The sequence below is a fragment of the Uranotaenia lowii genome, chromosome 2, assembly GCF_029784155.1.
Source record: "Uranotaenia lowii strain MFRU-FL chromosome 2, ASM2978415v1, whole genome shotgun sequence".
In the NCBI taxonomy this organism is placed as follows: domain Eukaryota; kingdom Metazoa; phylum Arthropoda; class Insecta; order Diptera; family Culicidae; genus Uranotaenia; species Uranotaenia lowii.
The window spans coordinates 225,912,159-225,924,733 of record NC_073692.1 but is presented as its reverse complement, the minus strand read 5'-3'; the positions used below and the strand labels follow the sequence as shown (position 1 = coordinate 225,924,733).

The 12,575-nt window shown below is 42.2% G+C and overlaps 3 protein-coding genes across 3 annotated transcripts; 2 read left to right on the top strand and 1 right to left on the bottom strand.

Annotated features, from left to right (window-relative positions):
• The first annotated feature begins 5,993 nt into the window (after window positions 1-5,993).
• LOC129746644 (ATP synthase mitochondrial F1 complex assembly factor 2) lies at window positions 5,994-7,141 on the top strand. The gene is made up of 4 exons (XM_055740436.1): window positions 5,994-6,187; window positions 6,260-6,456; window positions 6,517-6,627; window positions 6,689-7,141. The coding sequence occupies exons 1-4, from the start codon at window positions 6,115-6,117 to the stop codon at window positions 7,118-7,120; spliced, it is 813 nt and encodes a 270-aa protein (XP_055596411.1). The 5' UTR covers window positions 5,994-6,114; the 3' UTR covers window positions 7,121-7,141.
• Window positions 7,142-7,243: 102 nt separating this feature from the next.
• Window positions 7,244-9,446, bottom strand: LOC129746643 (uncharacterized). The gene is made up of 2 exons (XM_055740435.1): window positions 8,889-9,446; window positions 7,244-8,776 (listed from the first exon to the last, which is right to left on the bottom strand). Exons 1-2 carry the CDS (start codon window positions 9,301-9,303, stop codon window positions 7,275-7,277), a joined length of 1,917 nt encoding a protein of 638 aa, XP_055596410.1. The 5' UTR covers window positions 9,304-9,446; the 3' UTR covers window positions 7,244-7,274.
• Window positions 9,447-9,862: 416 nt separating this feature from the next.
• On the top strand, window positions 9,863-12,505 carry LOC129746642 (conserved oligomeric Golgi complex subunit 4). Its single transcript, XM_055740434.1, has 4 exons — window positions 9,863-10,043; window positions 10,116-11,138; window positions 11,193-12,325; window positions 12,383-12,505. The coding sequence occupies exons 1-4, from the start codon at window positions 9,954-9,956 to the stop codon at window positions 12,423-12,425; spliced, it is 2,289 nt and encodes a 762-aa protein (XP_055596409.1). The 5' UTR covers window positions 9,863-9,953; the 3' UTR covers window positions 12,426-12,505.
• Window positions 12,506-12,575: the final 70 nt, after the last annotated feature.

Below are 12,575 nucleotides of genomic sequence, written 5' to 3'. Positions count from 1 at the left end.
TGAAAAACTTGCGTTTCACATTTTTCTTTTCAACATGGTATCTGATACATAGAACATGCATTGCAGATACCACTACGGCCAGGCCAACCATGTGATGAAAACGCAAAAGATACAGGAACAAGGGAGGGATGAAGGATTATGAAGGTTAGGTTATAAAGTGCAATGTTTGATGTATACAGTTAAAATAAGAAAAATAGGATAGATCTCACCCGAAACTTCCTAAGTTTGGCGCTTGTTCTCTATCAGTTTCTTGATTTCACATTCTACGGTCGTTATGTGCAGACGCTTGATGCTCTGATTACCTACATAGTTCTTCGTCCTGGAAAGCTGATTTACAGAAATATAAACACCCCGTGAAAATATGTGAAAAGTGGAAATGTCTTCAATAAATAAAAATAACTCTTTCTGGAGAAATACCTTACGATTTGAACTGCAAATTTATTAAAATTTGGCACAAACTTAACAAGTTATCACTGTTCATTGAAAAAAAAAAAATGGAAAAAAAAAACATCAGAAAAGTATGGAAATAACAATTTGGATCTAGATACATCATCGACTTTCACATTAAAGTTCAATGTAATGAAATAAATATATACCTTCTTTTGACATCAGTATTCTTATTTTTTTAAATCTAAGCATAGTTTTGAGCTTTAATCTCGTTAAAGTACCTGATGATTGAATGATTTAAGATCTCAAAGTTATACCCAAATTAACGCACTCAGTTTGCATTGCAATCCATCGCAAAATATCTTTTTCCATATTATGAAAAATGAGCTATAAATTAAAAATACTTAGCTTCGGTTTTCTGCATACAATTATTTTTTCCCGTGTAGATATTCCAGGAATAAAATCGTTGTAGAAAGCCTTTCAAAATTTCTCGAAATTGTCCAGTTGACCAGGGAAAACGCCAAACAAAGCCGAAAACTATGGACCTCCTTCAAACTCACACACATACACTTCCGGTTGTCCACTTAAAGAACTTTCTTGCACTTGTTTCTTGAGTAAAAACTATAAATTTATTTAAATTTCCAAATAGAAAATTTTCAGCTCTGAAAAACGCGTCTGACAGTTTCAACCGACGCCTACTGTTCCATTCTCAAATTGACTCTATCTGCATCAGCCGAAAATTGAGAAGAGCCTTCTTGATGACCACAACAAACGTAGCACACACATTGAATGTGACTATCACCTCGTCCTTGGCTAGATACAACTGAGAGTTGCGCGCGTCTAACGGCGCGAGCAGAAAAGGGCATACGTTGAACAGCTTGAATCCCGAACAGTGGTGTGGAATCAAGAATGCTTTTATCACGACGAGCCATGAAACTCTCGATAAAGTTTGTGAAAGAAGAAGTCAATGGGTGTCGGATGAAAGTTGGAGGATGGTCGCTGATCGGAGAAAGGCGAAAGTCTGAATTGAGCAGGCATGTACCGGGTCAGCCAAAGCAGCCGCCCGCTTACGATATGCGGAGCTGGAAAAGGCTGTTAAACGAGTTTGTAGACGAGACATGAGAGCCTGGACAAAGAGGGAGAAAGAACCGCCGCCAATGGAGATATTCCATTGAGAGTGCCGCTAAAAGACCGCCCAAGCAACCAGAATTCTTAAAAAGGTTCCATAGAAGCTTAATCAGCTCTCGTTTGTGTCTGAAGAGAATGCTAATCAGCCCAAAATTTAAGTTCTTAAAGCTACTTTCAAGTTCGTTTAGGTGGCTGAAGAGAACGTTATTCAGCTTCTAAGAGAATGTCAAAAATGTCTTTCAAGAAGGTCGATAACGTTCGCTTAACATTCTAAAACGCACCATTAAGATACTTGAAGGTGTTTTAAAGAACCTTTATGGGAATTCTAAGCGACATGTCAAAAATGGCTGTCAATTTTTCAAACGATTTTTTTTTTTTTTTTTTTTGTTTCGATTATAGTCGTTTTAACATCTTTATGTCATTCGCGACTTATATCAACGATGAAGTTGGCGGACAAGTCATTGAAAAACTTATCCGGTACAACTGTTATCGATGTTTACTCTTGGGCTCGAACTCACGGACATCGGCTTAGAAAGCAACTGACTTGCCAACTGGACTATATCACAAACCCTTTTTTCAAACGATGGGCTGAGCACTTCGAACAACTCTTCCGAGTCACGAATAGCGATGGCCAACAGAACCCGCAGCTCGAAGCGCATTTGGTATACTGCAACATTCCCGGCTGACTGGATGCAACCTACCCTACCTACCTAAGGGTCCAGCGCCGATTGACCGCCGCATAGGGCTGAGATAAAAGATCTCCACTGCTGGCGATCCGGAGCCAGCGTCTTCACTTGCTGCCAGCCAAGGTTCTCGTCAACTGTGCGGATTTCAGCGGCTAGACTTCGTCGCCACGAGCTTTTGGACCTGCCTCTTCTTCGATGCCCATCTGGATTCCAGTCAAGCGCCTCTCTGCAAATCTCGTTTTCATCTCTTCGCAGCGTGTGCCCAATCCATCTCCACTTACGTTCCCGAATCTCGATTTCTAGCGCCTTTTGATGACACCGGCGATTAAGTTCAACGTTTGAGATCCAGTTGCCAGGCCACCAAGCGCGGATGATGTTCCGCAGGCACCGATTCACAAAAACTTGCAGTTTTCGCGTCGTCACCGCATATGTGTACCAAGTCTCACACCCGTACAGCAATACGGATTTGACGTTTGAGTTGAAGATTCGGATCTTAGTTCGTAGAGAGATCTGGCGTGACCGCCAGATGTTTCGGAAACTCGCAAACGCAAATCGGGCTTTTCTGATCCGGGTTTCGATGTCCTTCTTGGTACCACCATCAGGCGTAATCTGGCTACCAAGATACTGGAAGCACTCCACTGTCTCAACCTGTTGTCCAGCTACCACGAAATTGGAACGATTTCCTGTATTGATTTCCATCGACTTGGTCTTTCCGACATTGATTTTGAGACCTGCTGCCTTGGAGCTTTCGGTGAGGTCATCGAGTTTGCTCTGCATGTCTTGTTGTGTTTGGGCGAGCAAAACAATATCGTCTGCCAGGTCAAGGTCGTTCAGTTGCTCCATGGTTGAAGGATTCCACGGCAATCCTCGGTTTGGTCTACAGTCAATCGATCCAGTCAAGATCTCATCCATTACGATGATAAAAAGTAGCGGTGATAAAATACATCCTTGTCTCACTCCAGCAGTTTCCGGGATTGGTTCGGACAAGACACCGTCGTGCAAGACCTTGCGCGAAAATGCCTCGTACTGTGCTTCGATGAGATGGACTAGTTTCTCTGGGACCCCTCTTCGTCTAAGAGCAGCCCAGATGTTTTCGTGGTTCAGTCGGTCAAATGCTTTTTCGAAATCAACGAACACCAGCAGAAGAGAGTCCTGGAATTCGTTGATTTGTTGACTGGATGCAAGGTATCCTCGTAAAGGTCCTGAAGAAAGGAGACATTACAGAGTGCGGTAACTGGCGAAGCATAACGTTGATCTGTAAAACCCTCAGAGTACTCTGAAAAGTGATCCTGAACAGGATCCAGGAGAAAATTGACGCTACCCTCCGACGGCAACAAGCTGGATTTCGATCCGGACGATCATACTGGAACAAATCAACGAATTCCAGGACTCTCTTCTACTCTGCCGCTCATAGCAAGTCCATCCCATTTGCGTTTTTGTTGAGTTGAAAAAACAGCAATTGAATTTTGTTAGTTGTTTTGAGAATTTTCGTATTTTCCCGCGGTTTTGATGGCGGCAATCAACAGCATTTGTTACTAACGTGACAAAAAAATACTTTTGCATCATTGCTCGTTCAAAAATACCAAAATTTGGTTTGTTTGTGATGAAAATTATGCTCTGGGACGCATATGCGATTATTTTCAGGGTAGGTATCTAGCAAAAATGATAGCAAGTCAGTCCCATTCCATAGCCAACTACTAACGCTGATGAAAAAACAAGGCTAGAAGAGAGCTTGTCCCGGTCTATCGGAACCTATTTCTTGAACAACCTACGATAAGCATTTCAGATTGCCCATTTTTAACCAGGCTACCGGATCTTTAAAGAATAAATGGGGAATACCCGGTCTGGTCCGGTTGCCCGGATATCGAGGAAAAAAAATTAGTTTTTATGTGTGTTATTTTTTACCTTTTCTCTTGCCATTTATAGGAAAATACCTGGATTTTGACCAGATTCGACCGGTTATGGCCCGGTTTTTGAGTTTAACATTTAGAAATTCATTGCCCAGGAGATTGCCTTATTTTTGGGTGAAAATTATCGAATTTTCCCGGCCGGATACATCCGAAATAAGCTTAGAAAGCTTAATATAAAGTATGAAGAGAACTTGAGGTTAAGACCTTTTTGCGTTATTATTTTATACAATTAAAATTTTATGTAGAATGTTCGGAAAAATAGCAAAAATATTTCACTTTTTTTAATAACATGCGAGAAATTGCTGTAACAACCGGGTTGATCTGTATCATATCCAATATGAACTGCAGGCTGCACAATTGTTACAGTAGCAACGTTATATTTCAAAGCACACTACATGGTCGTCTATCACTATAATTATTGACTTTGGGACCGACTTGTGATGATTTTTTCGATGGGACCGACTTGCGATCAATTTCACGATGGGACAAATTTACTTGAGGTTTTTTTTCAATGTTCATCAGAACAAAGTACTCAAAAATTTTTTTTCTCCTTAAACTACCGATAATTTTAAGGTGATTCCACGGATAAACTCAGAAATGATGAAAATGCAAATGGGACGGACTTGCTATGAGTGGCAGTCTGGTCTTCGTTGATTTCGAAAAAGCATTTGACCGACTGAACCACGAAAACATCTGGGCGGCTCTAAGGCGACGAGGAGTACCCGAGAAACTAGTCCATCTCATCGAAGCACAGTACGATGCATTCTCGTGCAACGCCTTGCACTAAGGTGTCTTGTCCGATCAAATCCCGGTAACTGCTGGAGTGAGACAAGGATGTATCTTATCAACGCTACTATTTCTAATCGTAATGGATGAGATTCTGACTGGATCGATCGACTGTGCACCGAACCGAGGATTGCCGTGGAATCTTTCAACAATGGAGCAACTGAAGGATCTTGACCTGGCTGGCGATATTGTTTTGCTCGCCCAAACACAACCGGATATGCAGAGTAAACTCGACGACCTCACCGAAAGCTCCAAGGCAGCAGGTCTCAAAGTCAATATCGGAAAGATCAAGTCGATGGAGATCAACTCAAGAAATCCCTCAAGTTTCAAGGTAGCTGGGATACAAGTTGAGAAAATGGAGTGCTTACAGTATCTTGGAAGCTAGATAACGCCTGATGGTGGTACCAGGAAAGACATCGAAACCCGGATCAGAAAAGCCCGATTTACATTTGCGAGTCTCCGGAACATCTGGCGCTCACGTCAGATATCTCTACGAACGAAAATTCGAATCTTTAACTCAAACGTCAAATCCGTATTGCTTTACGGGTGCGAAACATGGTGCACATATGCGGTAACGACGCGAAAACTGCAAGTACATATTTGTAAACCGCTGCATGCGGAATATCATCCGCGCTTGGTGGCCTGGCAACTGGATCTCAAATAAGGAACTACATCGCCGGTGTCATCAAAGGGCGCTAGAAATCGAGATTCGGGAACGTTAGTGGAAATGGATTGGGTTCATGCTGCGAAGAGATGAGAACGAGATTTTCAGGGAGGCGCTTGAATGGAATCCATCGAAGGAGAGGCAGACCCAGAAACTCGTGGCGGCGAAGCCTCGCCGCCGAAATCCGAACTGTCGACGGGAATCTTGACTGGGACCAAGTAAGGATGCTGGCTCCGGATCATCAACAGTGGAGGTCTGTTAACCACGGCCCTAGGGGATAGCGAAGTTGAAGGGATCAAGCAACCCCATTTTTCGCTACAGGGTTTTTTTTTTTTATTTCCACAGAAAACCAGGAACGGTGCCGTATATTTTAATTGCCTGAATTTTTCAATTTCTAAACAATGATTTTTATTCAGTGTACCACGTGTTCGATTCAGTGACGCAATGACGTCATAAGTTGGTTTGTTTATGTTGAATTTGTGAGTCGGAAAAGCATTTTTACCGGTTGATATCGAACGTTTTGTTAGCCAATCTCGTTAAAAAATCGTGCAAAATGTTTAAGAAAACCACAAATTTATTGACGAAATTGTCAAGTCTTACTTACTTCGTCACTGTTCGCAGTTATCGTAAGTTTTGTTTTGAAAAAGTCAAAATTATGTAACGTTTCAGTGTTCTAACTTCAATCCTTATACCCATAGCTGCCCCGGTAAAGCGTTTCTACCGTCAAACCGGAATCATTACCAGCAATGGGAAGTACGAGATCACGTTGGACCAACGCAAGTTAAAAACACCGAAGGGTTCTCCCTTCTTCGTAGAAAGTGAGCCTTTGGCCATTGCCATCGCCACCGAATGGGACGCCCAGAAGGAAGTGATAGACCGATCCAAGATGCATCTGGTAAGTCGGGATCAAGTTTTAAGGTGTACCCTGAATTTCACAGATTTTTTGTTTTTATAGACAGCTCTCAGCAGTACGGTTATTGATAATCCGAATAACCTCAAGAAACCGGACTTGGTAAATTATTTGGTCAACTATATCAACACCGATGCTGTGCTGTATCAGTCAAATGTTAGTAGTTTTTTTACTTTGCAATTTTAAATAATTTTTATAAAGCTATTTCTATTAAAAGGATGAAAAAGGCTTAAAGGAATTGCAACAAGCCGAGTGGGATCCAGTTATTAAATGGTTCAATGAACGGTACGATGTCAATCTGGAGGCTACGGACGGGCTGGAAGTGCCAGCATTTGCACCTGGAACGGCCATGAACCTGAGCCGATACTTGTCGTCCTACAACGAGGCAGCCCTCCATGGGTTTGTTTTTGCGGTTGATACGATCAAATCGTTGATTCTGACCTGTGCTTGCGTTGACCGATTTGTGAGTGTCGAAAAGGCCACCCTGCTGGCTCGACTGGAGGAAGAGTACCAAATAGGGCACTGGAACAGGGTCGAATGGGCTCACGATGTGCAACAGCTGGACTCACAATCCCGACTAGCGGCAGCTGTTTTGTTCGTATATTTTAATTCTAGTAGTGCTTTTGTAAAGCACAAAATAGCTGGTTAATATATTAGATAAGTTGATGAAGGTTTGGTTGTTTTTTTAAAGTCAATTCCCTAACTAAATAAACCCCGCATGCAACCATTTCAAGGCTGTCATCAAAAAAAAGTTTATAAATGAACAAATTTTAAGTACTTACTGTAAAAGGATCATACAATTATCATCTCATCACTTGTATCTTTTTCTTCCGATCTTTTGCCTCAATCCAATCCTTAATGAACTTCTCGTACTGGACTTGGCTCTTGCAGACAACTACCAAGGAACTCGGTCGGCAGCCAAGCTCCTGAAGTTGGGCCATTCGCTTCCGAGTTGTTGTTAAGCTGTGCATCAAAATCCGTGGATTCAGCGCTATATCCTGGGGCAAATAGTCGAGTTCCTCGAGCAGATAGTCGATAACTTTCTTGACTTTGGTAATACGGATATTTTTAACTGAAGGTAGCTTAAGAAAAATTGAATTCGTAATTTCTCGATCGAAACCAAGTCGACGTTGGAAATATTCCACGATGGTTTCATTCTCTCCGAGAAGAGCTCCATTTTCTTTAGTCAGCTGCAGCGACTTTTCCAGTACTACATCTGGACAGCGAACCATCCATGGCATAAGCTTTCTGCCTCGAACTTCTTTGGCCCGGGCAAGACGCTCATGCACAACGGCTGGCGAATATTTGAAGGCCCACAAATCAGCGAGGACATCTTCCGGATCCATGTGCGCTATAAACTGTTCTAAATTTTCCAGAAAACTTTCTTTTGGAATACGAAACATGAAGGTTCGCCTGGCAAACTGATTGGCCACCTCTGACGGTGCAATTCCCGTTCGATCGGCGAAATGATAAATGCGGTTTGTATTACCAGATAGCTCGTCGTTGTTCATGGCTCTGACCAACTTAATAACCTGAAAAGGCTTCAGCGCACATAACGGAATCAAATCGTTTAAATCTCGCACGCCTACGAGGCCATTTAGAGCACCAATTTTTTTCTTCAGCTCGTGATTCATCATACCTAGTAAGCTTCTATTGTTCAGTATTGTTTTTTGAGAAATTTTCCACTCCTGCAACTCTTCAATGTTGTCAATCACTGAAACAGAACCTTTGCTATCCTTGTAAACGCTTTTGGCTTCTTCCTCGGTACAGTCTATGAGTGCCATAATTCTTCTTGACACATGGTTCTCAAACCAAACACCAGTCAGCGGATCTTTGAATGAAGGAGTTCGACCTTTGTCGATAATTTCTTCAAACGAACGCTCAAGAGCCAAATTGGGCACTCGAATCATCCATGGTTTCACTTTCTCCAATGGCGAACTTTTCAGCATCCTCAAACGTTCTTCTATCGAGGATCTAGCGTAGGCCAGAATAGACAAATGCCTAACCACATCCAGCGGTTCCAAGTTCTGCAAACAGTACTCCAGATTGTCTAGGAACTTTTCTAGCCCCACCCGACTGTACACTCGAATGCTATTGGCAAAGTAGTGTGCTATTACTTCCACGTCGACTCCCGTTTGGGCCTCCAGATAATAGATACGGTTGCCATGTTCGATATTCTCCTGTTGCGAAATATTTACCATGTCCTCCAAAACCGCTTGATCCAGTTTGAGGAATGGTATCATATGGTTCAGATCCTGAAGACCTTTAAACTTTTTCAGCGTGTTTATCTTTGCCACGATCTCATCTGAAATTCAAGGAATATTTTAATTTTTCTTTCAATTATCTTAGGAATATTTAAATGAAAAATCATATTTTATAGATCATTCCATTCAAAACAAGACATTATTTTATCTCACCGGAATCAATGGACAGAATTCTAGGATGGTTCAAAATTGACCGCTCATTAACGCCTTCCTGCAACAGCAGCTGGACATTTTCGGTCAGAAGCCTTGGTAAAATTACTTTGAGAGCCTTTTTGTTGGCCTTGTAAATCCGCTCCAATTCCTCCCGTTTGGGGTTATTCAGCAGGGCGCTAATGCGACCGAGCAATTCCTCCTTACTCCAGATGGCAGTTGCCTTCTGCATTTCACGAAGATCACTAGCCGTCTCGCAGGTATCATCTTCCCGATAGGATAATATCGGGTTACAATGGAAACGGGCCCTCACAGGAATCGGAAACGGTCGAGGGACCCGGGTAACCGGCCGGCTCCGAAGTGTTAGTTCCGAAAATAGCCGGCTTACAGAATGGTTGCTTCTAAGTAACTTTAACATTTTTGTCTCTTGTTTTTTGCAGATTTTCACATGTTTTAAGGTAAACCGCTGTTTAATCTGTGTAATACTGTGTGTGATTATTTTAGATTTACGCCACAAAATACGATTTAACTTCGAAGTTTTTTTAATAAATGAGTTCAATGTGATTATCAAACAGCACACTGGAAAAAATGTCCTGGTGAAAAGAGTTAACTTTATCTCGTTTGTTTTTGAAACTGCTTGATAAAAATAATAAAAATGAAAACATGTGTGACCGAAATTTTGAGTGTTGCAAAAAAATGAGACCCAATTTTCAGTTTATGGATTTCGAAATCGAAATCAATCGACACATTTTAGTTATAAATTGTTGAGAGCAAGGGAAGTTCAAAAACTAAAAAATGTTATTTTTTCAGTGTTCACTTTTCAAATCGCGTTTGCCCTATAACGATGACGTCATCAAACAGCTGTCTTTGACATGAGTTTGTTTTGATTTGAGTTTTGAAAAAGTGGGGGAATGCGTTCATTCGATCAGTTTCTGTGTTCATTTTTGCCAACACTTCATATTCACCCAGTCCGCAACATTTCGTCCATTTCGTAAACAAACTGTACTCATTAATTAATGGAATTTTTATGTAATTTATTGGGGTTCCTTTAGAAAATTGTGGTGCAAAATGTTTAAGATGAACCCGTTAACCGCTGATTGCGATATCAGCACTCAGGAAGGCATCGACGAAGCCTGCCGCAGGATATCGACCAAGGAGGTAAATAACAAGACAACATTTCCGACATTTCCATTGCAACATGAATATTGAATGAACATTCTTGTTTTCTAGAAAGAAATTGATACCCGGCTGGAAGATATTTTGTCCCAACAATGCCAGCTAGAGGGCAAAATGAGAAACATCGGACATGCCTTGAGCAGCCTGTCCCTGGTATCGGATAAAAGCCGGAAACTGTCCGATATGATTGGTCACACAGCTCAACTGGCTGAAAATGTTAGCGCCAAGGTGCGCCGTCTAGATGAAGCTCGAAGCCGGGTGTCGGAATGCCAGCAACGTGTCCATGACCTTATCGATCTGCAACTATGCAGCCAGGGGGTTATAACGGCCATCAAGGAGGAAGATTTTGAAAAAGGAGCAGCCCACGTCAATCGGTTCCTAGCAATGGACAAAAATTTGCTGCAGAAAACTGCGGATGATGTGTCCGGTTCAATAACTTCCGTTAGCAAGGCGGTTTCAACGCTCGAACAGGCGGCCACCCAAATTAGGCAAGTCGTCAATCAGAAGTTTGACGAAGCTGTCAGAAAAGATGATATGGCATCGGTAGAGCGATTCTTCAAAATATTCCCTCTTTTGGGAATGCACGATCAGGGTTTGGAAAAGTTTATGATCTACATTTGTTCCAAACTGCAAGCCAAGGCACAAAAAGAGCTACGCTCCTCGATGGATATTGCTAAGGCCGAGAAGAGAACGACGGTTGCCTATTCTGATACCTTGACTGTGCAGCTGGAGAATATTGCTCGGGTTGTGGAAGTTAATCAAGCCATTATAGAAAATTGTTACGGCGCTGGGCGTTTGGTTCAGGTCGTTAAAATTTTGCAGCGAGAATGTGACGATGAGGTGGTTAAATTGGTACAGGAATTCAACCGGAATCGCCAGATCGGTCGACGGGTTTCACAAATCAATGACTACATAAAAAATGCGGGCAACACCACTATGGGTCATTACCGAAAGGCTTCTGGCGGGGGCTCGGTTGATAAGCTGAACGCCAAGGACATTGATGCCCTGATTGGAGAAATTACCATCATACATTCGAGGGCAGAGCTGTACGTAAAGTTCATTAAAAGGAGATGTGCGGTAGGTATTTCAGTAAATTTTGTAGTTCCCTTTTTACAAGATTTTTTGTTTTAGAACGACTTGGAAAAAAGCTCCTTGGACCCAACACAGAGACAAGCAAAACTGGACGAGCTTAACGAATTGATTCAAAAATCTCGTTTGAACACGCAAATGCAAGAACTTCTCGGGACATACCTGTTGTTCGAACGCTACTTCATGGAGGAAAGCGTGCTGAAAGCTATTGCCTTGGATAATCTGGAACAAGGTCAACAATGCTCGAGCATGCTGGACGATGTATTTTTCATTATTCGCAAATGCATACGACGCTCGAATGGAACCCAATCGTTGGACGGTGTTTGTGCTGTCATCAATAATGCCGCTAGCTGTTTGGAGCAGGACTTTTTGAATGCACTTAAATCTACCCTGAAAGCTGGTTATCCTTCTGGATACATGGATTTAGCCCAATCGGCATTCCAAAGCTCGTTACAGCAAGGTCGTCTCCAAACCAGTGACGTAGATCAGTCTCGGACTAAATTTATAACCGCCCTGAATAATGCCGACATGTCTACGGAATTCATTGAAACCCTCTGGTCGATGATGGCCGATGAGATCAAGATGAACTTTCCCTCTATGACATCTAGAGAAAAAGAGAAGCTCGACAGCTGTCTATCTGGGTTAAAATCTGTTGGCGATTCTCTGAAAGCCCTTGTGGACTACGGTATGCAACAACTGCGTGCCTCAGCAATCAAACCTCGACTACATCCTTGGGTCGATCAGTTCATTACCCACAACCACAATATGACTGAAGAAGAGCTCGCTAACTACGAAGCTGGTGAAACATTCATACAATTTCTAATCGTTCAAATAGACGGTTTACTCACTAACTTCAGAACTTCCTTAACACCACGAAACTATGACGCTTTGGTCAGCATCGTGACCAGCGAAATCACAACGCGTCTGGAGCGTGCTATAAAGAAATCCACCTTCAATCGGTTGGGTGGCTTGGTGCTAGATCAAGAAGTGCGGGCGCTGTCCTCATTCCTCACTGGAGCAACTTCCTGGTCAGTCAGAGACAAACTAGCCAAACTGATACAAATGGCGACGATTTTGAATTTGGAGAGCGTCTCAGAGCTACCGGAATATTGGGATTCCTCCTCGGCCACTTGGAGATTGACGCCCACAGAGGTGCGAACAATTTTAGCACTGAGGTATGGAAGCTGTTGATAGCTTTATTATGAATCCTTCAACAGATATTTTATTTTTAGGATCGATTTCCGGATGGAGGACATTAAAAAGTTAAAACTCTAGGTTGGGTAAGTAGAACACAGTGCTTGTTATGTATATTCCAGAACTAAATTCATTAATATATTTCGACCATATAAAGTTGAGGCTGTGGATTGCCTGCTAAAACATCCGAATGTCCTTTGGTTTATCAAACAACGTTTGAAAATTAGAATA

Bases quoted from the DNA above. Each gene is read 5' to 3' on its own strand.
- LOC129746644 (XM_055740436.1), top strand. From the start codon at position 6,115: ATGTTTAAGAAAACCACAAATTTATTGACGAAATTGTCAAGTCTTACT. The intron at 6,457-6,516 runs GTAAGTCGGGAT...TTGTTTTTATAG, and splicing joins ACCGATCCAAGATGCATCTG to ACAGCTCTCAGCAGTACGGT. The intron at 6,628-6,688 runs GTTAGTAGTTTT...TTCTATTAAAAG, and splicing joins CTGTGCTGTATCAGTCAAAT to GATGAAAAAGGCTTAAAGGA.
- LOC129746643 (XM_055740435.1), bottom strand. From the start codon at position 9,303: ATGTTAAAGTTACTTAGAAGCAACCATTCTGTAAGCCGGCTATTTTCG. The intron at 8,777-8,888 runs GTGAGATAAAAT...CTTGAATTTCAG, and splicing joins AATTCTGTCCATTGATTCCG to ATGAGATCGTGGCAAAGATA.
- LOC129746642 (XM_055740434.1), top strand. From the start codon at position 9,954: ATGTTTAAGATGAACCCGTTAACCGCTGATTGCGATATCAGCACTCAG. The intron at 10,044-10,115 runs GTAAATAACAAG...CTTGTTTTCTAG, and splicing joins GCAGGATATCGACCAAGGAG to AAAGAAATTGATACCCGGCT. The intron at 11,139-11,192 runs GTAGGTATTTCA...TTTTTGTTTTAG, and splicing joins TCATTAAAAGGAGATGTGCG to AACGACTTGGAAAAAAGCTC.